This window comes from Gekko japonicus, unplaced genomic scaffold, assembly GCF_001447785.1.
Source record: "Gekko japonicus isolate JY-2015 unplaced genomic scaffold, Gekko_japonicus_V1.1 scaffold1169, whole genome shotgun sequence".
Taxonomy (NCBI): domain Eukaryota; kingdom Metazoa; phylum Chordata; class Lepidosauria; order Squamata; family Gekkonidae; genus Gekko; species Gekko japonicus.
Genome location: NW_015164707.1, coordinates 120395 through 145670, shown reverse-complemented (window position 1 = coordinate 145670; position 25276 = coordinate 120395). Strand labels below are relative to the sequence as shown.

At 44.8% G+C, this 25276-nt stretch overlaps 1 protein-coding gene across 1 annotated transcript in view; it reads right to left on the bottom strand.

Moving 5' to 3' along the window:
* ZDHHC5 (zinc finger, DHHC-type containing 5) overlaps positions 1 to 11972 on the bottom strand; it is a 70283-nt gene extending 58311 nt beyond the window's left edge. The window contains exon 1 of the mRNA XM_015409532.1: positions 10594 to 11972. Within this exon, the coding sequence (XP_015265018.1) occupies positions 10594 to 10697 (104 nt within the window). The 5' untranslated portion in view covers positions 10698 to 11972. The remainder of the gene's footprint in view (positions 1 to 10593) is intronic.
* Positions 11973 to 25276: the final 13304 nt, after the last annotated feature.

Genomic DNA, 25276 nt, shown 5'->3' with positions numbered 1-25276 from the left:
TGACAGCCCTAAAATTAAGAAGAGCTTTTACTTTGGCAAGACTGAACGCTCGTCCCTCGGCAGTTTTGGAGGGCAGCTATAATAAAGTATCATACTCTAATAGAACATGCAGATGCTCATATCATACAATCGAAACCATTGAACATATGATTCTGGAGTGCCCTGTATCCGATGAGTTGAGGGCTAATTTAGTCACCCCTTTACTTAAAGGTATGGAACTGCTAAGTGGGCGAGCCCAGGTGGCGTGGCTACTATCAGTGGCAGAATTCATAGGCACAATAATCAAATATAAGAGAAATAGTACTGAGTAAGGTCTTTTAAAATATTTTCTTTGGGTCTAATTTCTGCTTAAGGGGATAGCCGTATGAGCAGTACTAGACAGACAGACAGACAGACAGACAGACAGACCAACCTCTTGTTGGTCTCTAAGGTGCTACCAGACTCAAATCAAACTGTTTTACTGCAGACTAACACGGCTACCCTCTGAAACTATCCACATCTACTGAACCTTGTTTTCCACCAGTGATACCAGGTCTCTTGGAAACTCTACTGACTTGGCTTGCCAGATACATTGAGTCACATTATGAGACCTAGAGGGATCTCTTTCTGTTAACAGTAGAAACTGGGTTGAGATAGTTTCACCTCCAGCTATTTTGAAGGATGTTTTTGTCTGCTGTAAATATCAACAGGATTTGGCAGAATTGCATTATACCTTGTCAGGTACAAGATGTAGCTTTCACCAATTTCAAAGACCCAATAACCTTTGTTATGAAGTTGGCGGTAGACCAAGCACCACATTTTCCAAATATTTTGTTCTTCTGTCTATATGAAATCTGACACTCCTTAGAACCAGGGTCCCCAACTTTTTTGAGCCTAAGGGCACCTTTGGAATTTGAGGGAGTAGTGAGCACCACCCCAAAATGGCTTCTGCAGGAGGCAAACCCAAAACCAAAACGGCTTACACAGGGGTGGAGCAAAACAAAAAAATAGCTACCCCAGGAGACAGAGCCCAGCCAAATACCCAATTCCTCACTTTGCAAAAGAACTGGAGAAGGGGAATGGGGCAGGTAGGACTGAAAACAGGAATCTAACCCCATTCTTTGCATGACTTCCACAATATCAATAAATATGGTCTCCTTTGGCAATCTATAAGCCATAAGCCATAGTGGGCCAACTCATTCTGGTGCCAAAACCACCTTCAGATGTATTCACAGGATCCCCAGCCTCTGAAATGGAAGCTAATTAGTCATAGCTTGTGGTCTCCGTGCAGGACTGAATTTCACTGAGTCTTCCAGCTCACAAGCAAAACCCTTTTGAACTCCTCGCTCAGCAAAGGATTGGGCCAAACTGAGGCCTCACTGCTACAGCACTGTTGCTTCAACTAAGCAGATTCGTCATTTATTTATTTTTTTAAATCTGTACATCAGACATTACCAGGGAAGGGGAAACACCGAGAGAAGGGAATGAGAGGATGGATGAAACTGGAGAAAATAGAGCAAAACGAAGGCCCAGAGCGCTACCAAAAACTCTGCTCTTCCGTCAGAGGTAGGAAGTGAACTGGAAGAATTTCTTCTACTGTTGAAGACAGAAAGTTAGAAGAATAGCCCTTCCACCAGGTCTGACAGCAGGAATCGCCCCTCTGTCAAGAATGCCTTCCTCCAGTGAATGGACTCCTGTGACATGTGCTGCTAAGCTTCTCAGCCAAATTTGTGGTAAGCTCAGAGCTCAGAGCTCTGCCCACAATGCAGACTGGCAGATCTACCAACTTCCATCACACTTTGTATGGCTTCAGATGCAGCCTTGGCCAGTCGGAGACCAAACTGCCACTGTTTAAATGTTGTTGGCATGTCACATTCTTAACAAGAGGTTTAATTTTTTTTCTATATGGAACCGAATGCATTTTGGGTTAATCCTGATTATCTACCACAGTCTTGCCACTCCCTCAACAAAGGGAAGAAGCGGGGTCTTGTATTGGGCATCATGCTAAAATGGGGGGGGGGGAGATTGCATCTCAACTGCAGCTTGCAGCCTGGGACAATTCTATACCTTTTCCTCAACACCAGCTTCCAGAGTAGAGAGGTGACCTGTCTATGTCATATCATCATGCAGAAGTGTAGAACCAAGTTAGGGGTAATATCATCTCCTACTTGACAGCTTCAAGCTCTGGGTGAAGTTGGGAATCATCCCTGAAATCACGCCATAATTCAGAGATGCCGCCTAATGCACCACTGAGGCCGTTTGCATGGATGGTCTGACAAAAGGGGGAGGAAAGCTCACCATGACAAGCATGACAAACAAATACGGACCTCATTACATCACATCTTCCCAATGTATTAAAAGCTGTACAACTTTTATTACCTATACTTTCATCAAGTGACTTTTTAAAAAGTACCCAGCAGAATCTCCCCAGGCAGAAAATCTAAGAAGTTTTAGTAACAAAGAGGTAAGGCATAGCATTTCAAGACCAAAATATACAAGATGCGGATGATCTGACTGACTCTCCCAATATTTCTATGTTTACTTTACAGCAGCTGTAGTGAGCTCTGGATTTAAACAGAGCCGTGGCGCAGCAGGATGGGTATATGGGGCTATGTGGCAAACCTTGACTTCTACCATTTTCTTGATCTAATACAAACACACACCCCTAATTAAGATTTGGGGAGATACATGTCCTCCAATTCAATTTTGCCCAGAACTCTACAATACACCATGGAGAGAGGCAGATAAAAATTCTGCCTCTCTGCTGTACCATTCAGGTATTGGCTAAGTGAACAGCTTCTTGCTTATCTAAAGCTCAGCAACATACACTACAGAGATACTGTTCTAGAGAACTTTGCTCTAAGGTGACTATCTTTGTGAAACAGGGAATATTCCTTACGTTGGTTAGGTTTTCTCCCAACACAGACAAGAAAAATCACTACTAATTACATTTAAGCTTAGTCACATGATCTTAACGCTTCTCCTAATTAAGTCCATAAATTAAAATGCTCTTCTTGGCCTGGGAATGTAATTCTTAGTCCAAAGACCTGATAAGCCAATCGGAAGTTATGCTTGTGCAGTGTAAGGATTCAATACAAGATTAACTTGAGTCATGTAATTACAGAACTTCAAATGGTAAGCTCACACTGAGTAAACAGATGAGATCAGATCAATTTCTCACCCAAAGCAGGAAAACGTAATAAAAAAATACTTTTTCTTCATCTATTTTCATTTATTTTTGTCTCTGTATCGATGCCTTACCTTTTCCAGAAACAGAAATTTTTAGTGAGTGCCACAATTCTTATAAGCAGCACTACAATAAAAATAATATGCATCCAAACAATCCTGCAACAGGATGCTTGAAACTAGCAATGGCTTGGGTTGCCTTCAGTTGCCTAGAAGTTGAAGGCAACATTACACAAAATTCACTTGACTCTGACACTCCTATTAGAAAGAAACGAGCTAGCCCTGCAGACAAATACAAGGGACTACAAGACAGACAAGTTAAAAAAGCTATTTTGATGGTAGAATTTCAAGAGAATCACAAAATATTCCTTCCATTCTCACCATCTCAGAATGAGGGAAATTACAGAATTCCCAGGAAGAGGACTAGTTCACAGATGCCTGCTCATCAGTGAATGACTGCAACATCGTATAGTGACTTGCATATATGAAAAAACGTAGATCAAGACTATGGATAAGCTTTCCATATCACCTTAAATGAGATGCCTCAAGAAATATTAGTACACATGTTCAACTGAAAAATGTATACCCTACCTGTTGATCAAATGTACACGAAGTCAAATTTACAACAGATTACACCACAACAAGAAACATTAACTCCAGACCGAACGTGGGTCCTTGCTCATCTCCCGGAGCAACTATGAGAAATGTCAGTGGATGTGCTGTTAAAGTCTCTCCCAGTTTGGCTCTGATGTTTCATTCTCTTGATGCTGCCCTTATGCAGCCCACAGCAAGCCCATGGGAAACGGCCCCCACGGGAAGTGTGCTGCCGCCAAGCAGCATCAGTTGGAACAACTGTCTGTAGAAAACAGAGCTTCTCCTTACCCAACAGATGGGACTTGGCTCCCAAGTTGTGTCTTGCATGTATAAACTTAGTTAGCTTTATTTTTCTCTCAGATGCATATCTGAAAGAATGTGTTATGTTCTCACTTCTACCCTGCATCTAAAGATATGTGAAAATGCAGCTGTTATAAATACGCCCATCTTAGATAGGTGCATGTTGAAAAAACATTTAACCATTCCAAAGTAGTATACTTCGGCTATTCAATTTCAGTTTTTATTGAGTCTATAAACATGAGGGCTAGACAAAGTGGATCTATATCTTTCACAAGGATGGGAGACAGAGTTCTGAAGTCTGCTTCTAAGGCAATGTTTTCTGTTGCCCCACAAGGTTGGACCAGAACCAAAAAGTAGAGATTTAATCAAAAGAGCACTAGGAAGAACTTCCTCACCATTAGGGCGGTTCCTCAGTGGAGCAGGCTGCTTGGGAGGTGGTGGGCTCCCAAACCTTCTTTGAAGGTTTTTAAGCAGCGGCCAGGTGGCCACTGGACAGCAATGCAGATTCTGTGAATTTAGGCAGATCATGGGAGGGAGGGCAGGAAGGAATGCGCCAGTGCTTGGCTCTCATGGCCCTTTCTTACATGCCCAGGGTACCGCCAATTGACACTTTGGGGTCAGGAAGGAATTTTCCTCCAAGCCAGATTCCAGGGATCCTGGAGGTTGTTTTTTTTTTGCCTTCCTCTGGGCATACAGCAGAGGTCACTGGGGGAGTGGGGGGTGGTTGTGAATTTCTTGCATTGTGCAGGGGGTTGAGTCACATCCCGCTTTATGTTTCTATGTAACCATATGCTACAAAGCAAAGAGAGACCACCACAAACATGTGGGGCTAGAATTTAAACTACAGGACTTTGATACTGTATTATGATGCTTCAGAGTTAGTTGTAAAAAGTAGGCTAGCCAATTTCAGCTGACCTACAAACACTACATGTTCCAGCAAAGGCCATTTCAACAGGTTGTCAGGTCTTGAAGGAACTCACTCTCAACAACACTCTCTTGGCAGTGATTTGTTTATTGAGAGATTAAGAGGTTTCAAGCGTGGATGAACTTGTGTCAGAACTGATGCCTTTGGCACCAGTTCTCCAATTATACATAATTCAAACAACTCCCCCCCCAGTGACCAGTCCAATCAGCCCATCCATGCAGCCCACCAAATCTACGGTGCACCATAAGCCTTCCTCCACCTGCGAGCCTAGGGTTATATTATCACACAGTGTCTGCAAGCAGTGTGTAGTACTCAAGGTGAAGGACGCATTCTTCCCATCGATGGGAGGCCCCGCATAAACGCAATTACAAGTTAGCGCAGCTCTTAGCAAAGCATTTCCACTCACACACTCCCCCCTCTCCTGATTCCCAGGGGAAAAGAAACAAGGCAATGTTTACAAATACAGGCATCAAAGACAGGAAATAAAAAAATCCATGGCAAATGAGGGCCAAACACACAAAAACTAGAACTTTAAATATACAGACATATGCCCCACTCGTGTTCACTGCCACAACACGCAATGGAGAACCCCAGGTCCCTAGAACTTTAAATACAGATACAGACACCAAAGACAGGAAATCAAAAAAATCCATGGGAAATGAGGGCCCGAGTTTGACATGCGTATTGAGAGATATTGGCCCACGTGTGCGGCCACCAAAGTTGCCTATGAGGCATAAAGTCTTTAGATACCCAAAATGTCCAGCCAGTTTATTATCATGCCCCAACTGCAAGATTTCCCCACGCAGGGAACAGGGCATGAATAATTTATGTTGGCAGTACCAGCACTCATTTCACCCTTTCTCCACCTCCTCCTCATCGGCATCGCTAAAGGCTGCTTTGAATTTTTCTACCCAGGGCTCAGGACTGAGGGGCCTCCCCCCTCCAGTTGGGTAGGGGTGAAGTTAGTCAATGACTTCCTCCCACTGACTGGCATGGTACGGGAGGCGTGATAGTGCATCAGTGAGAAAGTTTGACTTTGCTGGGAGGTGGTTAAGTGTGAACTGGAACTTGGAGAAGAATTCTGCCCAACGTAGTTGCTTAGCATTGAGGCGCCTGGGGGAGAGATTAAGAAGTTTCAAGTGTGGATGAACTCGTGTCAGAACTGATGCCTTTGGTGCCAGTTCTCCAATTATACATAATTCAAACACCCCAGTGACCAGTCCAATCAGCCCATCCATGCAGCCCGCCAAATCTACTGTGTACCGTTAGGCCTCCGCAACCACCTGCAAGCCTAGGGTTACATTATCACACAGTGCCTGCAAGCAGTGTCTAGTACTCAAAGTCAAGCATGCATTCTTCCCATCGAAGGAAGGCCCCACATAAACACAATTACAAGCTAGCACAGCTCGTAGCAAAGCATTTCCACTCACACAGTCCCCACTCCTGATTCCCAGGGAAAAAGAAACAAGACAATGAACATACAGATACATGCATCAAAGACAGGAAATCAAAAAATCCATGGCAAACGAGGGCCCGAGTTTGACATATGTACACATTACAAACACACAAAAACTAGAACTTTAAATATACAGACATATCCTCCACTCGTGTTCACTGCCATAATATGCAATGGAGAACCCCAGCTCCCTGCTGTATGCTGCTTCAAGTGGGAAGACGTAAATGTTAGCTGTGGAATATATTATTTAATAACCTGTGCTTGTTAAAACAGTCATGTGACTCATTCCAAAGAATGCCCTTTAAAACTGATCCTGCAGCTAAACTTTTTCAGTTTGGTATAGTGGTTAAGTGCGCGGACTCTAATCTGGGAGAACCGGGTTTGATTCCCCACTCCTCCACTTGCACCTGCTAGATGATTGAACTATATGCTTTGATTTTTTGAATTTCTGTAATTTTGTAAGATTATAAGCGCTTTTAGCATTATTACAGCTTATTTGTTATTCTGGGTTGTTGACTATATGAGCTGTACCCCCCCCCCCCGCATGTTGGTTCAGAAAAAGATCAGCAGACTGCACAGGTAGAAGACACAGGTTGAATGTGCTTACATTCAATGACAGAAACACTCTCCTGTGCATCAAGTAAATCCTTCTAATAACCATCGTGATAAATAGTCACATACTCCAGACAAAGCCTGCTGATCAACACCAGTGATAGATGACCCCAACCATCAAGCAGAAATTAAGCAATTTTTCCACACATAACCCAGAGCACACTTTCTCTTCAAACAAAGGCCAAAAAGAGGACATGAGACGTTTATAAAACTATAACGGTGTGCAAACAAAATGTGTTCCCCCTACTCAGGGTCAAAGAACTGAATGGCAGTATATTTGGAGTATGTGACTTCTAGGGAACTCACTACAGTGAGATGGTAAGTGCACGTTCATGGGGGACCACACCTAGCTACTGCTTCTGGTTAAAACAGAACCTCTTAAGTCAAAGGCAGTACACTCGGTAATTTAGAGTGGATTTTGTTCATGTGAAAAATTCTGTAACTGGTCCAAAGCCAACCAATTACTCTGAGCAGTGATCTGAACTGCAGAGTTCCTGGTCAGAGCCCAGCATGTAGCCACCAGCACTCCATCAACCTAGCTATACTGATCACAGAGAGAACCCTCTTTTAGTGAACAGGGCTCAAGCAGTTGCAAAGCAGGCTTGCCTCACCATAAAAAAAACTAACAAAAAGTGAAACTGAAGAGGCAATCAGTGAAAGTGAACACTAGAAATAGACCAGTAATATCATCTCAGCTCTTTGAACATAGTAGTTAGTATATTAACTGTTTCCACATTTTCCCCTTATAATTTAATGAGGAAAGTGTATGTAACAGAGATGAATTAAAATATCTGGAATTTTCCAACAAAAATAATTTCCAAGTAAAGTCTAAGTTTGAGTATAACATTTAAACCACATTGTGTGTTCCACTGATTTTCCCCAAATCAAATATTTCAGGTTACTTTTAGCTAATAGAAGAACTTTTGATGTATTTATGTAATATGTAAAATGAAATACTTTAACTGTGTTTTCGAAATGGAATGCAAACATTATAGGTCAGATCCAACCCGTTTTAAGGTACTGAAAATAATTCATGTTTTTAGGAAAACTCACATCACTGTGAGGAAAACAGGGGAAGGCCATTGCTATGTTTGTGAGTTTGCAAAGGCATTTTGCTGGCCATTTTCAAAGACAGAATACCAGACACATGGTCAGGTAACTCTTATATTTGAAACAAGTACTTGAAGATGAATTAAGGATGATCTATTGACAATATTTATTTATTTCATTAGACTTGTGTCCCGCACCATCCCCTGCCAAGCAGGGCTCAGGGTGGATTACAACCGTCAAAATACGGCCCTGACCTGGGCAGCCCAGGAGGCAAGCCCGGTCTCATCCGGTCTCGGAAGCTCAGCAGGGCCAACCCGGGCAAGGACTTGGACGGGAGACCTCCAGAGAACACCAGGGCCGAGAGGCCAGAGGCAGGCCATCAAGCCTCTCCTCTGAATGTCCTCCGTGCCCCAGTAGGAGTTGCCAGGGGTCGCCATGACTTCCAGGCATGGGCGCACACACAAAAACAAAAACGCCAAAAAAAACACAACCCAGTCAAAATAAAATACAAATTAAATCCACATTATTATAAATTAAAACCTGAAAAATCTTTAGTACATCAGATGGCGCCCTAATATTCATCACAGGTGGGACAACGGGGGGCAGCCAGCACAGAGGAAGGGGGGGGGGAGGCCGGCAGATCTAACCGTCACTGCCCTCACACCATAGGCCAGGTGAAACACCTCTGTCTCACAGGCCCGACTACGGGACTGAGCCAAGTCCCACGGGGCCCGCCTGTCACTAGGCAGAGAGTTCCACCAGGCTGGGGCCAGGGCTGGAAAGGCCTGATCGAGGGCAGCAAGACCTCTTTGGGGCCAGGGATCACTAGTGAGTTTTCTTACCAGAAGAGCACGAGGCTCTCTGAGAGGCATATAGGGAGAGGCAGCCCCGCAGATATGATGGCCCCAGACTGTTTAGGGCCCTGAAGGTAAGAGCCAAAACCTTGAACCTGATCTAATCGAGAGGTGACTGTTGTATGGATCACTGCGGCCAGGTCCGCACGGGACAGGTAAGGAGTCAGTTGCCAGACTTGGCACAGATGGAAAAACACTGCCCGGGCCGTGTTTGTGACCTGAGCCTCCAACGAAAGGGAGGCATCTAGAATCACACCCAGACTCTTGATGGAGGGAGCCGGTACGAGCTGTACTCCACCAAGAGTGGGAAGCTGAATTCCCTGACCTGGACCCCCCAGCCTAGCCACAAGACCTCCCTCTTCAGTGGGTTCCGCTTCAGGCAGCTCTGCTTTAACCACCCCACCACAGCCTCCGAACAAGTGGCCAGACCTTCTGGGATGGTATCCAGCCGGCCGTCCATTCACAGATACAGTTGGCTGTCATCTGCATAGCCCAAATCTCCTGACTAGTTGGGCGAGAGGGTGCCTATAGATATTGAACAGCATTGGGGAGAGGATCACCACAATGGGTGCCACGATGAGACCTTCTCCCCTAGTTTGTTTTTCGTCTAGAAAGCAATTTTATCTGTTTTCTCCCCTACAATCCATTCACATGATAGCCCGAGTTTAGTCCATTTCTTACATGAAAGTATACCACAAATATTGGACTGCAACTAGTTCAGCTCATTACGTTAAGGGTGTGTCACCAGAAGAAGACTAAAGAATAATGCAGCACACGGGATTTCCACTGCCTCACTAGACAGAGCAAGATTCTGAAGCATACAAAACATTTACAGTAAGGAAATCCAGACATGATCTTCAGACTCTTCTAACTATCTTGCAACTTCAGTTGAATATTTTTTATTAGCATTTAATGGACATGCAAGCTGCTCTGCCGTTAAGACACCTCAGTGACTGATGCTGCTTTTACTGGTAGATCTTCCAGGGCAGGACAACTTTGGGCTACAGCTGGCAAACAGCAGGAACAGCTCAACCCTTCTGTCTGGCACAGGGCAACGCCACTTTATACGGCAGGTAGACCCTCAGTCACCATCATTATCTTGGGATAGCCTCAATGACGATGCCAAGCATGAGCTTCCTCGAAAATCCTTACAGTATGAAACATTATGTCCTATCTGCATTACAATTAAGATTTCCCTTACATGAAATCTGTTACTTCCGAGAATTTCCTTTTTTATGAGCTGCCGGAATGGAAACAGCACAGAAATGGACATGAATCTTGTCCACTGAACATGAACCAGATCTAATACTTTCCCTTTAACTTATATGCAGCATGCCTGCAGACTTTAAACACAAATCTCCAAAACAGTGTGCATTCTGAGCAGGGGAAATTATGGTTTAAGATCAAGTCAGATTTCTCCCACTGTGATTTTATAATTATATATTCTTCTCTCAGCCATGGGACTATGAAATAAGTATATGGGCTCTTGATGCTTTGTTTTGATCAGACAACTATCTCTGCAAAGCCAACATAGAAAGAAATGGCGCTACTGGATATTCTCCACACAACAGTCTCCTGTCCAGACCCTGTTGCTAGCTCAGGCCTCTCAACAGAAACTAAATACTTTGTTAACTCACGTAAAAGCGAAGAAGAGAGTGGTGGCTCCTACTAGGAAGATTGCAGCAGCCGATACTGGGACATACTTGCTGGGTTTGAATCTCTTTCCAGATGCTGCTGGCATGTTGGAGATCTGGTGGATGATCCGCCCTGCAGCATAGCCCAGGCCCAACTGAAGTCAGAATGGACACAAAAATGGGGAGAGGGACCTTCAAAAAGGAAAGCAACTGTGTGAAGGGGAAAGGTTCTTGAAACTGATACACCAGAATCAGATCAGATTTACAGTGTAATCCAGATGAACTGGTACCAGCAACAGAAAGAAAAAAAATAAGTATTCAGAACTGAAGTGTCAAAGCAGACAATCAAGAGAATTCTATACCAACTCCCAAGATTTCTGGGGGACAATTTAAAAATATATTTAAAAATATAAGCTTGCGCTCCAATTTAACGTTTCAGTGGCTAAAGTTCCTGCACCAGGCAAACTTTGAAAGAAAGTCGCTTGCAGAGCTGATCCTCTTCAGAAGGTGACACAAAGAGCTGAGAACTGTAGCAAATAAAGCCGCGTGACTTGTTAAGAGCAAATGGGCAGGTTGAGCCAGGTGCACATTCCCAAAACGTTGATCAATAATGACACCAGATTTTCACCAGAGGTTTTGGTTGTTTTTTTTAAAACAAGGCCCACAGTACATTCCAGCTCAGATTTTGGGGGAAGCTTCTCCTTTTCTTTTTTAATCTGATCTTGGTGCAAAGCAATGCATGCTGGTTGCTGCTGAATGAAAGGTTATCCTGCTAGCAAATCTGTCAGTCTTGCGCATAGGAATTCCCTGCCCCACCCCCAAGTCTTCCTCTCCTGAGGCAGAAGCACTCTCTCCTGATTCCACAAGGAACTAGGGCTGTCTGGCAGTGGTTGTTTAATTTCGTTTATTTCTCTCTTGACTGCTAAATCCGGGTAACAGCTGGTGCAAGGTTGAGCTGTAAATCCTTTTTCTTTCAAGCGGGAGTGGGGGGCATGCTGAAGGGCTGGTCCTGTGTTTTAGTTTTCCTATTTGTTCCCTTCCATACAATGCCCCAAATCTTTAAACAAGACGAGTTTTATCTTTAAAAAAAAATACTGTCAATTATATCTCAATCTGCACCTTTAATGAATCAACTGTCTCCAGAGAAAGCCCAGCTGAGAAGAAACAGAGACTTGATCTCAGTTTTCAAATATGCTGCTAAAAATCCAAAATGCAACTGACAGTGAGGAGGAAAAAAGAAAAGAAAAGGAAGGAAGGATGCTGACCAGGCCCCTCGGCTTCTATGTCTTCAGTCTGATCCAAACTGATCCATGACCAGGCTTTCTTCACACAAGTAAAACCAAAATCCTTATTCACTGATATTTGCTTTAGAACTCTTTAAACAATTACAGCTCCTCATCTTGAGTTCTTCCTTTTACCTAGAAAAGAAAAAAGAAAAAGTTAAGTGCTTTCTACCTGCAGCACATTAAGAATATTCAAGAGAAACCACAGTGTTGTAAAATACCTTCACAGAGATCTGAGAGCGGAGTTCTACTTTTAAGGGAAAGGGGCTGTCCGTTGGGGCATGTCTGTTTAGTACAAACACATGAATGAACTTAATTCATTTAAGGAGGAAAAAAATTAACAAGCTTAATGAACATATATTAACTCCTTTAAAGTTTGCATTGGCTTCGTTTTATCATAATAAAACTGAAGCTTAAACCAACAAATGGCTTGCTTTTATACTGAGAACATCAGAGCAAACTCGCAAAAACCTGAGTCTACTAAAGAGCTACACTTTGAAAGAACATGCATGTTACCTCAACAGGATCTCTGTTCTGCCAGAATTTTGCAGTTGTCAAAACATTAAGAACTGATGGGTAAAAATATCCAGCACTGACGGACATTTAAAGAAAGACCAAAAATATGATGAACTCTCTTCTGTAGTCCAGTGTATTATCCATGAAATGTATACTGAAAGACAATCTACTGTTTTAAAACACATTTTAAAATGTGTTATGTTTTAAAATACTTTTATAAAACCTTACTTTCACATATATTGTTTTGCATGACAATGTGATAGAATTCCATGATGCATAAGGCAGATGCATACAACTAGGCAAACAAGAAGAGCTGATGGGGGGGGGGGGTTCTCTAAATTACCCACGTAACTCAAAAGTGACCAGTCCATTCAGAATTCTACGCATCAATTATATATAGGTTATTCTGAAACACAGAAGCAATTACAACAAATTCAGAAGTCTACACATCATGAGATGTCAATACATTACACTCTGCTTAGGATAGCATTGTGAGCAACCTGAATAATAGATTAGGTAAACTAGACCCCTGGAAGCAATGGTTACCTGCCATAGAGCCAGCATTGCTGACTTCAATTTTAGGATTATTTGAAAAACTAGCCATTTACAGGGGCAAAAGCCCAGAAGCCAGTGAAATCATTACTGTTCAGGACAGACTAGACAAAGATTGTTTCACTGTTAAGCTTTATTGCTGTTGTAACAAATATAGTCAGTCTCATGATCACCATTCTATACCCTCTCCTATCAGAAGAAGAAGAAGAAGAGACTGGATTTATATCCCACCCTTCACTACCCAACAGTGTCTCAGAGCGGCTTACAACCTCCTTTCCCTTCCCCTCCCCACAACAGACACCCTGTGAGGTAGGTGGGGCTGAGAGCGCTCTGACAGAAACTGCTCTTTTTCAAGGACAGCTCTTACCAGAACTATGGCTTGCCCAAGGTCATCCAGCCAGGTGCAAGTGGAGGAGGAGTAGGGAATCACTGGTTCTCCCAGATTAGAGTCCGCACACTTAACCACGACATCACAGTACTGTTTTCATTTTATTTTCATTCTACCTATGAGTGTGTATTCTAAGAAAAACCATAGACAGACCTAAAAAATGAGAAATAGTGCACACAGATACTCCCTGAAAAATAGTCAACTTTTTAAAATGATCAGCAATATACGTGAGTTATTTTACACCTCAATATGTTTAATATTTTCTAAATAAGGCATAGAATGCTTAAAGATAAAAGCATAGAATGCTTAAAGATAAAAGCAGGAATCACCTTTTTGCTTTATTCAGTCAAAAAAGCCAGAGTAGTTTGTTAGCACAGCAATACCCTGGCCTGTATCCAACACTGCACACAGCTAAGGATGGAAGTGCACATGGTGGTTGGATACAACTTAGTATATTTGATACCCCAAACCCACTACTCAAAGACCTTCTGTCACCATATATTTAACAAAACTCCACTAGCACCTTAAAGACAACCAATATTTATTTCAATATGAAATTTCATAAGTCACAGCTAACTTCCGCTGATATGTAAGACTCATGGTGTAATTAATACCAACCCTTGGTACTCCCCATGCCACAATCTTCCCCATCAGATTTCCCGGTACAATCTTCCCTTCATACATTTAAAGTGGGCTGTGACTCAAAAGCTCATACTGAAATAAATGTTCGTCTTTAAGGTGTTACTGGACTTTTTATTCTGCTGTGACAGACTAATACAGCCACCCCTTTGCAATCTTATATTTCACTCTTGGTTTTAAGTACTCTAAAGACTGAGTCAAGAGTTCCAGTTATTGACGTACCATACCATCCTGGAGGAAGGGACAATGGCCAGTAAAAGGGTCAGGATAAAACAACTCCCGAGGGAATACAGGAAAAGATAAAGGAGGAAGGGAGAAAAGACTCACAGACAGGATCCAGGGATCCACTAGCAGAAGGCACTTACAGGTCTCTGCCTCATTCCCCTCTGCCCAGCAGTCCTTTCCAGCCTCAAAAAGGTTTATTCCCAGGGTCATGAGACCTATCTATATACTAATAGCCAGGTGTCCCCAGTGTGTGCAGATATCTAAATCCACACACTGGGGGCACCTGGGGGGCAGGGAGATTTTCCTGCACACTTGGGGCAGTCCCCAGTGTGCACAAAAATCTAAAAAGGTGAAAAAAAATATTGGGGGGATATTTAAATCCCCCCAAAAGTAAAAGAGCGTCCCCTGCGCATGCGTAGGGAACACTCTGCGAACTGCCTCGCCCTCGCCGCCACAGTGGATGGGAGGGCGGGAGAAGGCTTCCCAGGCCGGCCTCACTGCTGCTGCAGAGGGAGGGAGGGGGAAGCTTGGCGGGCCAGCCGGCCTCGCCGCTGCTGCTGGGGAGAGAGGAAGGGGGAGGCTTGGCGGGCCAGCCGGCCTCACCGCCGCTGCTGGGGAGGGAGAGTGAAGCTTGGCCGGCCGGCCTTGCCGCTGCTGCGCTGCATGGGGGGGGGCGAAGCTTGGTGGGCCGGCCGGCCTCGCTGCTGCTGCTAGGGAGGGAGGGAGGAGGCCTGGCAGCTGCTGGCCACTCAGGCCTCGCCCCCTGAGCCGGGGGGTGGTGATGGTGGAGGGGGGGTGGAGGAGACGTGGTGGTGGGGAATCAGCGGGATGTGGGGAATCAGCGGGATGGGGGGAAGCTTACCTGCTGCTGCTGCCTCTGCCTGCTCTGCGTGGAGCTCCCCTGCCCCCCCCCCGTGAGTTTCGCGGGTCCCCTTTCTTGTACAGACTAATAGCCCGTGTGGAATAGTAGCCATATTGGAAGGTTACAGAGGGAGGTGGAGGAAGCCACCCTGTCTTCTGTCAGTAGATCTGCACTGCTGTAAGAAAGAGCCCTTTCATCCCTGCCCACTCTTCACTGCAGCCTTCTGGCTCATATGGCGATTAGTCCACATAGATCCCAGATCCCACACCCTGGGAATAAATTTTACTGAGGTCAGAAAGAACTGCTGTGAGAAAGGGGGGATGCAGGAAAGATCTGCAGTCCTTGCATCCACAGACTGCGAGACACAGCCCACTGGCTCTACAAGCCTACTCATACTACCTGTTGAGGTGGTTTGTGCTGTGGTTTTCAACAATGCTTATCTTTCCAAGAAACAGAGACTTGATCAACTGAGAACTGAGCTAACAGACATGATTAAGAAAACTGTAAAGGTAAAGGTTCCCTTGCTCGAAAGCCAGTTGAGTCTGACTCTAGGGTTGCGGTGCTCATCTCCGTTTCAAAGCCGAAGAGCCAGCGCTGTCCGAAGACGTTTCCGTGGTCATGTGGCCGGCATGACTATACACCAAGGCGCACGGAACGCTGTTACCTTCCCACTGAAGTGGTACCTATTTATCTACTTGCAATTTCTTGCTTTCGAACTGCTAGGTTGGCAGGAGCTGGAACTAGAGACGGGAGCTCACCCCATCTTGCGGCACCCGGGTCTTGAACTGCTGAACTACTGACCTTCCACAGCCTGCAGTTCAGCGTCTTAACCACTTCAGCCACCACAGCTCAAAGAAAACTGTAGAGTTAAGTTATCTGAGCAAACAAGATAATTAGACTGTCTAATTATGAAAGCGGTAGGTACAGTCCCCTTTCTCTCTCTAGTGTTGGCTGATGTCGCCATGGTTTGGGCTCCCCGTCTTCCCTCCACTGCCCTCCCTTCTCCTCCTGGAATGCGCTCCAGGCTTCTTCCCGTTATCTCTCCTGTGGCCTTGGAGCCCTGCTTGGCTGCACAGCTTTTTCCCACTGAGGGCTGAGGGCCGTTTTCTTTTGCGCGCGCTTGCTTGCTCCTGCTTATTGGTCTGCGCCCATCGGGGGGACCTGTATGAACTGGGTATAATAGTCCGTATTCCCGCTTAACCCCCCATTCCTGGCACAAAGTGTGTCGTATGATGACCTGAGTACCTTTCTCAATAAACCGCACCTTTATCAAGGAACGCTGTTGAGCTTGTTTGACTTGGGACTCTGACATCTAGTTAAGTTAGGAAGTTTAGGTGTAAATTTCTATGACATTGTGGTAAAATTGGATCCCCTAAAAACCAAAATCATTATTTAAATGGATGACTCAAGCCCAAATAAATGAGGAAAGCTGGAAGGGCTGAACTGACCGATACAAACACAATTAATTCTACTGAAGAAGTAATCCTGGATTTAAAAAACCCTATCCCTAATGTAGAAGGAATTAGCCAGATGGATAAGACATAAGATTTCCAAGGCCAAGAGAAGCTGAAAATAATACAAAGCATGGTACCGATCGTCTATTATAGAGGTCTTCAACCTTTAAACTAGAACTCATATTTACTCCCAGAAAGCGACATGGCACCTACTAAACTGCAAGCATGTGACATGAAGAACAGAGTCATGTGACATAAACAAGAACCAAAGTTAAGACTTCACCACCTTTCTATACCCAAGACAGCTCCTTGTGAGCCTTGAAAAAGCAATGCTAGGAGACTAGAGACCTGCTGTCAGCAAGCTGCCATTCTGTTTTCTGTGACCTCTGTGTAGAAAGAAAAAGAAAATTTGGGGGGGGGGGGGAATGAACAACTGTCCTCACCATGAATACGCATCCTTCTCAGTAGTCCTGCATCCACAATAGACCCCTACAAATATATGTATGTGTGTGTATTGGTTAAACTTCTATTCTTAAACAAAAGTTACAGTCCTAATATGAAAAGTAGTCAACTTTGCAACATTTTTACAGTTCTTTTGACACTTGTAAAAAAGAGAACAAAGCAGTCCCTCCTTCTTGCACCTGCATGCATAAGATTTGCAAGTTTGACAGCCGCACAATTACAGTAGTTCCTCCGGTATGGGTCTGAGACACTTTGCTGGAATCAAATGCCCATCTGCCTCCTCTCAAGTCAGTCCTCCTCCTAGTTGTCTACAGAGTTGAGCATTGAGTGGCTAGGCGAGGAGTATGTTCTCTGATGGAATCTGGTGTATCCAGGGATACAGTCATCTGTGCCTATGTAATAAATCTCAGCTTATTGTACAAGTCCACAACAGCATTTCTGGTCCATACGCTATTGAGATACTTTTTCAAGTTTGAAGTTTTTCTTCCTGTGACAGACTGTCAGTTTCAACAAATTAATCAAAGAATTTAAGAGGCTCTGCTCTCCTTGCTGCTGGTTTGGTATCAGCCTTGCTTAAAACGTCACCAATTATAGTGTGGCACTTAGTCCCACCAAATCTGTATCACTGGATAGTATCACCACACACTTTGCTCCATGCGCATGGGGTACTATGTAACGATCGGCCTCCTTGGTACTACTGCGGAGTTCCTTAGCCTTAACCTTCTCATTATATAACCTTGTCCCTGAAGACCATCCCACTTGCTATGACTTGCTATAACGTTCATGTATCAGGACAGACATTTGCTAACTTCACAGAGCCCGTGTTGCATGCCCATGGAAACCTTTCACCTTTCTTGACAGAGACTTCTATGTAACTAGCAAAGATAAAATGCATCTCCTGAACTGAACAAACTTTATTTGAGCATTTGCTACCAGAAAAGTGTCTCAGACCTATCCTGGGAGAACTACTGACGCTGTGTGGCTATAACGTTTGCAGAACTAATGCATGCAGGTGCAAGAAGGATGGACGGCTTTGTTTTTTCCCCCACAAGAGTGCCGTCCCCGTCTTCTTTGACCTTCAATCTTTCCAAGCATCAGGGTCTTCTCCAGTGAGTGCTCCCTTCTCATTTGGTGGCCAAAGTATTTGAGCTTCAGTTTCATTATCTGGCCTTCCAGGGAACAGTCAGGGTTGATTTCTTTTAGGATTGACTGATTTGATCTTTTTGCAGTCCAAGGGACTCTCAAGAGTCTTCTCCAGCACCATAGTTCAAAAGAATCTATTCTTCGGCGCTCGGCCTTCCTTATAGTCCAGCTCTCGCAGCCATACATGACTACTGGGAATACCATTGCTTTGACCATGCGGATTTTTGTTGGCAGGGTGATGTCTCTACTTTTTATCATGCTGTTTAGGTTCGCCATCGCTTTCCTCCCAAGTAGCAGGCGTCTTTTAATTTCATGGCTGCAGTCACAGTCTGTGGTGATCTGGGATCCCAGGAACGTGAAGTCTGTCACTACTTCCACGACTTCCCCTTCTATTTGCCAAGGAGTGATGGGGCCGGATGCCATGATCTTAGTTTTTTTGATGTTGAGCTTCAAGCCCACTTTTGCGCTCTCCTCTTTTACTCTGAGCAAGAGGCTCTTTAGGTCCTCTTCACTTTCTGCCATTAGAGTGGTATCGTCTGCATATCTGAGGTTGTTGATCTTTTCCCCAGCAATCTTAATTCCCGCTTGTGATTCATCCAGGCCAGCATTTTGCATGATGTACTCTGCATATATATTAAATAAGCAAGGTGACAATATACATCCTTGTCGTACTCCTTTTCCTATGCTAAACCAATCAGTTGTTCCATATCCGGTTCTAACTGTTGCTTCCACAAGAGTAAAAACCTGTAAAAATGTTGCCTAACAAATTACATTTTATATTAGGAATGTAACTTTTGTTTAAGAACAAGAATTTAACCAATATTAAGCATACAATATCACACTGACGAACAAGCACTCTAATATTTTGTTTACTGTTAATTAAGGCAGCAGAATAATTTTCTGTATTTTTAGGAGTTGCCACCTTAACAATTCTCCTGCTACATTTTGTCCCAATATTACAAACATTATAAACATTCAAAAATATAACAGTTCCTCTGGATTTATCATCCCCCCCCCCACCAATATTACAAACCTTTAAAGGAATACATTATTTTGGTTTTTACAGCAAAATGAATGTAAATTTGATTTTATTGATCCCAAAAACATACAGTGCTTTAAAATTTTCTTGGGAAGACATTCCAATTTTGAGATGTTTTCCCAAGATGGTCGATATGGTTATTTTTGTATTTAAAATTCACTTAGAATTCTCATCTTGGGATCAAAATATGTTTTTGAAGTCGAGAAAGCCAAATATACTATTATATTAGTTGTAGAGACTGCCATTTTTCCTGTAGCTGCTGTTTTGCAAGATGGTGGATCTTTTTTCACATCCTTGTGAGATGCTTACATTGGTGTCAAAATACACAGAAGCTATAAAATTCTCAGCCACGCTTTCCCCCAAAGTATTGTGGGAGAGGGGGGGGGAATACTACAACCCTGCTACTCCATGAAAACCAGTGGGCCAAGAGATCCACGACACTAAGTAGTCCTCATAGGACAACTCCTATCACAGTTCCCGGACACCTTCCCCTTCCAGCCAGCACTATTCTGCCACGGTCAGACAGACAGTCGCTCCTCTTTTCTAATGACCGCTGCCAAGCCTAAGGCTTGCTGTGGGAGTGCAGTGGCAGCACTGCCCCTCCAGTGAGCGGAAAAGTCAGCAGTTCTCCATTTCCACCACAGCCTCCTTCAGCAGCTGAGGAAGGAGCCAGCGAAGGACAATAAGGCTGATGGCGGAAGAGGAGCCTGAGGCGGCACCAGCAAGTGCAGGCGTTCCAGAGGCACGCCCTCCTCTCCCTATTCCTACTCTCCCAGGGCACAACAGAGCCACCAGTACTGTGGGAGTCCAGAGCAGGTCAGTGGTCCCAAACCTTTCCAGTTCCCCACCTCAGCAAATGAGGCTCCAAACAGTTTTTTAAAACTGGTGAGATAGGAGGCAAAGTGACTTCATACACACACACAGCACCTGCCCATGTTGTCTGGTTACTTGTCCAGCTTCCGGCTTTCATTTTCGTTTTCATGATTCACAAGCAGCTGCTGTGGGAAGACAGGAAAAGATCCACCTCTAAACAGTATGCTATGCTTAGGGGATTCTGCAGGAAAACATGCCCATGTAGCCAGCATCTCTGCTTACAGCTTAAATCATTACCAATCCATAAACAGGCTTGTCCTCTAATCCCATGACTGCTAAATTTCTTTAGGTGTCTTTGAGGACCAGTTTTGCTAAAATAAATAATGTCTACTGAATCACCCTTATCTTTCTGCTGCAAGCTACATGGCCTATAAATACTGTAAATAAATATAAATACATGCTTGTTGAAGCATTTATTTATTTATTTATTAAAACATTTATATCTTGCCTTTCCTCATGGCTTAATGATTTCTACAAGTTGATGATTAGAAGTTAGGAACTAATAGGCAACCAATCCCCCCCCCCATCTTGAAAATTTAGTGCTGCATTAGTAGGGGTATCCTTCCTTATTAATAAAAGCCAGATGAGGTGGCAACATTCTATGCGCCGCCAAAATGAGTTGGCTGAATGATATGTCAATCAGAACGTGTCCCTAGCCACTGGCTGCGTTGCTTGAGTCCCGCCCAGCCATCAACTCAAGAGTACTCGCGTGCCATTGGCTGGGTGCTGAACTGGCTCCTCTTCCCCGCCCACTCCTTCAGCCTCTGGGCCCTCTCAGAATTTCTTGGCAGACGGCTTTCTCTCTTGACGAAGACAGTTGCCTCCTGTGTGAGACTAACTTTTTCCCTCAGTAGCTGTTGGCAGGTGTACCGAAATGGCAGTTATCTGTATCTGTTAGATGGCGCCTGTCTCTGTGTTTAAAATGTTCCCCCAGAAGGCTTAATTGAGCTGTAGTTCCAGAGAGGAGCCTTCCTCATCTGCTGGCTTACACTTCCAAGCTGCACCAAAAAGTGCAGGAAAAGAGGGACCTTGGGGCGGGGCAGCATCAATATAGACTCCAGCTAGGCCACAAGCCAGAGACGTGGGGGAACCCTGGGACGCAGCAGAAATTCAGCCACTCCACAGTCAGCTGGACTGGGGAGTGAATGGAAGTTTCCCTGCTCGCTTGGGCAAGAGAGAGAGAGGCTGAAGCAGAGCCTGTCGAAGGAGAGATCCTGTCCTGAGCCCACAAACTCCAGAGCTAGAGTGTTGTGTGTAGGGATGGAAAGATGACTGTGTTTAACCCCTGTTGATTTATGCCCTTACTCCTACAGTTGTGCCTTATTTAGTGTGTGTGTGCTCCATAATTGTGTAAATAGTTAAATAAATTCTTTAATTTGGGCTAATAATCTGTGTTGTCCTCTGACCACATAGTCTTCCCTGCTCTGCACAATACCAGAGGGGGAAGCAAGGACCCTTGGGTTGCCAACTTTCCAGGGAACCCCCAAAGATTGGGGATTCCATCTCCAAATACGCAGATTCAGCCAGAGGGGTCTCACCGTCCCTCTAAAAAGGCAGTGACAATTCAGTGAGTTGTGGCAGCGAATTTAAGGAGTGAGATACGCGCATGGGATGAGGGTGGGAGGCAAACAGCTGAGTGGTAAACTGGAGCCCGTTTCGCCACGGTAGGCAACCAAGCTTGGTTCAGACAAAGGAAGGAAACCCTTTGCAGGCCTTTGTGAGGAACTCATTGGGGCCAGTCCTGAGTCTAGGATTGCCCGCTCCAGGTAGGGAGATTCCTGGAGATTTTCTGGAAGAGTCCATGGAAGCCAGGGTTTGGGGAGGGGAGAGGCCTCAGTGCTTTAGAGCAGGGTCTGCTCGATCCAGGTTCTTGCTGTAGAAGCTGACTGGGTGATTTTGGACCAGTCACAGACTTTCAGCTTAACCTACCTCACAGGGTTGTTGTGCAAGTCAAACGGGGGAGAGGAGAATGATGTAAGCTACTTTGGTCCCCATTGCAAAGAAAGACAACTTTTCCTCCTGGAAAACCATTGTTGCCAATCTCCAGGTGAGGACTGGGGATTACTCAGAATTACAACTGTTCTCCAGATGGCAGAGATCAGTTCCCCTGGAGAAAATGGTGGACTCTGTGGCAGTCAGGGCTTCAGAGCACGGGAGAGGCTGTAGGTATGAGTGTGTGGGGAAATGGAAAGTTAAAGAGAGAGGGGGAAATAAAGATCAGTTGATGATTGGCTGGGAAGGAGATAGGATTGCCAACTCCAGGTGGGAGATTCCTGGAGATTTGAGGGATGGAACCTGGAGAGGGTGAGATTTGAGGAGGGGTGGGACCTCAGACTGGTACAATGTCATATACTCCACCCTCCCAATCAGCCATTCCCTTCTGGGGAACCACTGTTCCCAATCTCAGGAGAGGGCTGGAAATCACTCAGAATTACAACTGATCTCCAGGAGTAAGGGGGGAGGAGATGTAAGGCTGAAATCAGAGGAGCAGATAATGGCAGGTTGATGCTTGGCTGGGAAGAAGATAGAGTTGCCAACTCCAGGTTGGGAAATTCATGGAGATTTGAGGGGTGGAGCCTGGAGAGGGTGAGGTTTGAGGAGGGGTGGGGGCTCAGACAGGTACAATGCCATAGACTCCACCCTCCAGACCAGCCATTTCCTCCTGAGTAACAATTGTTGCCAATCTCCAGGTGAGAGCTGGAGATCACTCAAAATTACAACTGCTCTTCAAGTAGCAGAGATCAGTTCCTCTGCAGAAAATGGTGGACTCTGTGTCATTATACCCTGCTGAGGTTGCCACAGCACATTGATGCTGAGTGCCCAAGGCCTTGGCACTCTCTCAGAGCCTGTTTCTAGATCTCGTTGTATTTATTTCTACAACGGGCCTTATTCCTAGTTAATTATAGTGCTAAATTTATTTCTGCCAAGGCCCTGACTGCTCTCTGGAATAGGAAAATGGCCTGAGAAGTTGATACAATTGCCCCTAAGCACCCTCTCTCTCCCCAGACAAAGCCAAGCAGCCTCCCTGGGTTACAGGGGGAATTGAAGGGGGCAATGGCTAGAGTACCATCAGCAGAAAATTCGAAGTGAGGCTGACCAAAAGCAGCACAGAGCTGTCAGGAGGCGGGGCCTCCTGCCTCTGCCCCGGCCAGCAACTCCATTGACAGAGAAGGTTCTTGGTGTCAGCTACGCTGCCATGATGTTTATGGGCGAGAGTGCAGCTGCTTGACCTGTGTACCAACTGATGCCACATTCCTTTGTCCTTCTTATCTATGACCTTGCTAGTTAGCTGTCTATGTAGTGTCTCCCCATGTATTATCCGTGGGATAGGTTTCGATTCCCAGCTTTGGCTGTAACGGCCTGGGGCCCCATTTTCCCGCACGCGGGAGTCAGACCGATTTGGCCTAAAAGTGGGGGGGGGGGCGTACGAATGCCCTATATCCCTTTATGCTTGTAGGAAAGTAGCCATTCCTAACAGTACTGTTACTGTCTCTATAGCTCTTACATTAAAGTATAACCTTATGACAAGCGTGTACTTCTTTGTTTGGCTGTGGATCCTGACATTCTGTTAGGAATCTGACCTTCTCTATCTACGCGCCTCTCTCCACCAGAGATGAGCAATGAAGAGGAGAAACCTCCGACAACGGATGGGGGGGGGGTGTAATTCCCTCTACCCAGACCGAAAAGCCGGTGACCACTACACCACTGGTAATGACCCTGAAGAAGGAACCGGGGCCGGGAACTGTGCCTAAGACGACCTCGACACACCTTTTCCTGACCCCCTCACGGACCGAGACACCCACACAGGCAGGGATATCAACCGAGTTCGTTAGGGTGGGGCCACTTTAACCCGGACTCAATGGCGGAGATGTATGTGCTCTCGCAGGGGCCCCGCAGGGTCAGCCGGTATGATGTGGACTTTTCCTCTACGCTCCAGGGAGCAGCAGAGGGCTTCCCCTCATTGGGGGGGGGGAGTTCTAGAACTGCCAATGGCACCCTGGGTGACGAACCGCTCCAAGGCGTGAAGTGGGTGCACCTCCCCAGACGAGGGCCTGGAATTGGCCCATCACCTGGAGGCGGTGGAACAAGACAGACGCCAACTGAGACAGGAACTTGAGGAAGTAATCCAGGCGATTTCCGAGATGGTGAAGCAAGCTATAAGAGCTGAGAGAGACACAGCAGCCAGCTCTGGCTCTCCCCCCCCCCCTCTACAGGTACCACCGGAACCGAGGCCCCAAGACCCGGGGCTGCGGGGCCCACCGGACATTACAATCCTTTTTCACAGAAGTTATCAAACACTCCCTCTTAGTCTCTAAACATAGTCACAAAAGAAGGGGCTATGGATTACCTAGGTTGCTGTCCGTTTCCTCTGACTTCTTCAGGCCACTGTCAGTGGTGGAGCTGTAAATACATATTGATGCCCCAAAAGCTCTAGAAGTTTATTCTGACTCTCAGTCTATTTTGCTTCAATTCAGAGCCCAGCAAAGAGAGCCGAATTGAAATTGAAAAATGAACCAGACAAGGATGTCCATTATCCCCACTCTTGTTTATCTTTGCACTTGAAACACTGAACAACATGGTAAAAAGCAGCACGGCAATCAAAGGACTCAAAATTAAGGTGAAGAGTATAAATTACAAGCATTTGCAGATTACTTGGTATTTATTTTGGAGGACCCACAATCATCTATTGTTCAACTTTTAGATCTGATAAAAGAATATGGACAATTTGCAGGGTTAAAAATTAATTTTAAGAAAACAAAAATACTGACAAAAAACTGTACTAGAGAGCAGATACAGAACTTACAAGACCATTCTGGCATAGAACTGCAGAAGAAAATAAAATATTTAGGAAAAACTTTAACAAACAGGTGCAGCTCCTTGTTAAATGATAATTATATGAAACTTTTATGAACCATTAAAAAGACTTAGAAAATTGTAAACATTTTCAGTTGTCATTTATGGGAAGAATTGCTACCGTGAAGATGAATCTGCTACCGAGATTTATATTTTTATTCCAAACAATACCAATTTTAGGAAATCAAAAGTTTTTTAAAGTAGATAAACTTGTGAGACAATTTATCTGGCAAGGAAAGAAACCCAGAATTAAACTGAAAGCCTTACAAGACTCAAAGGAAAGAGGAGGCTTTGCATTTCCAGATTGGCAGTTATAGTATAAAGCAGCAGCCTTGACATGGATGAAAGACTATTAAAACTAGAATGACATGATCTAATGCTAGGGTGGCACAACTT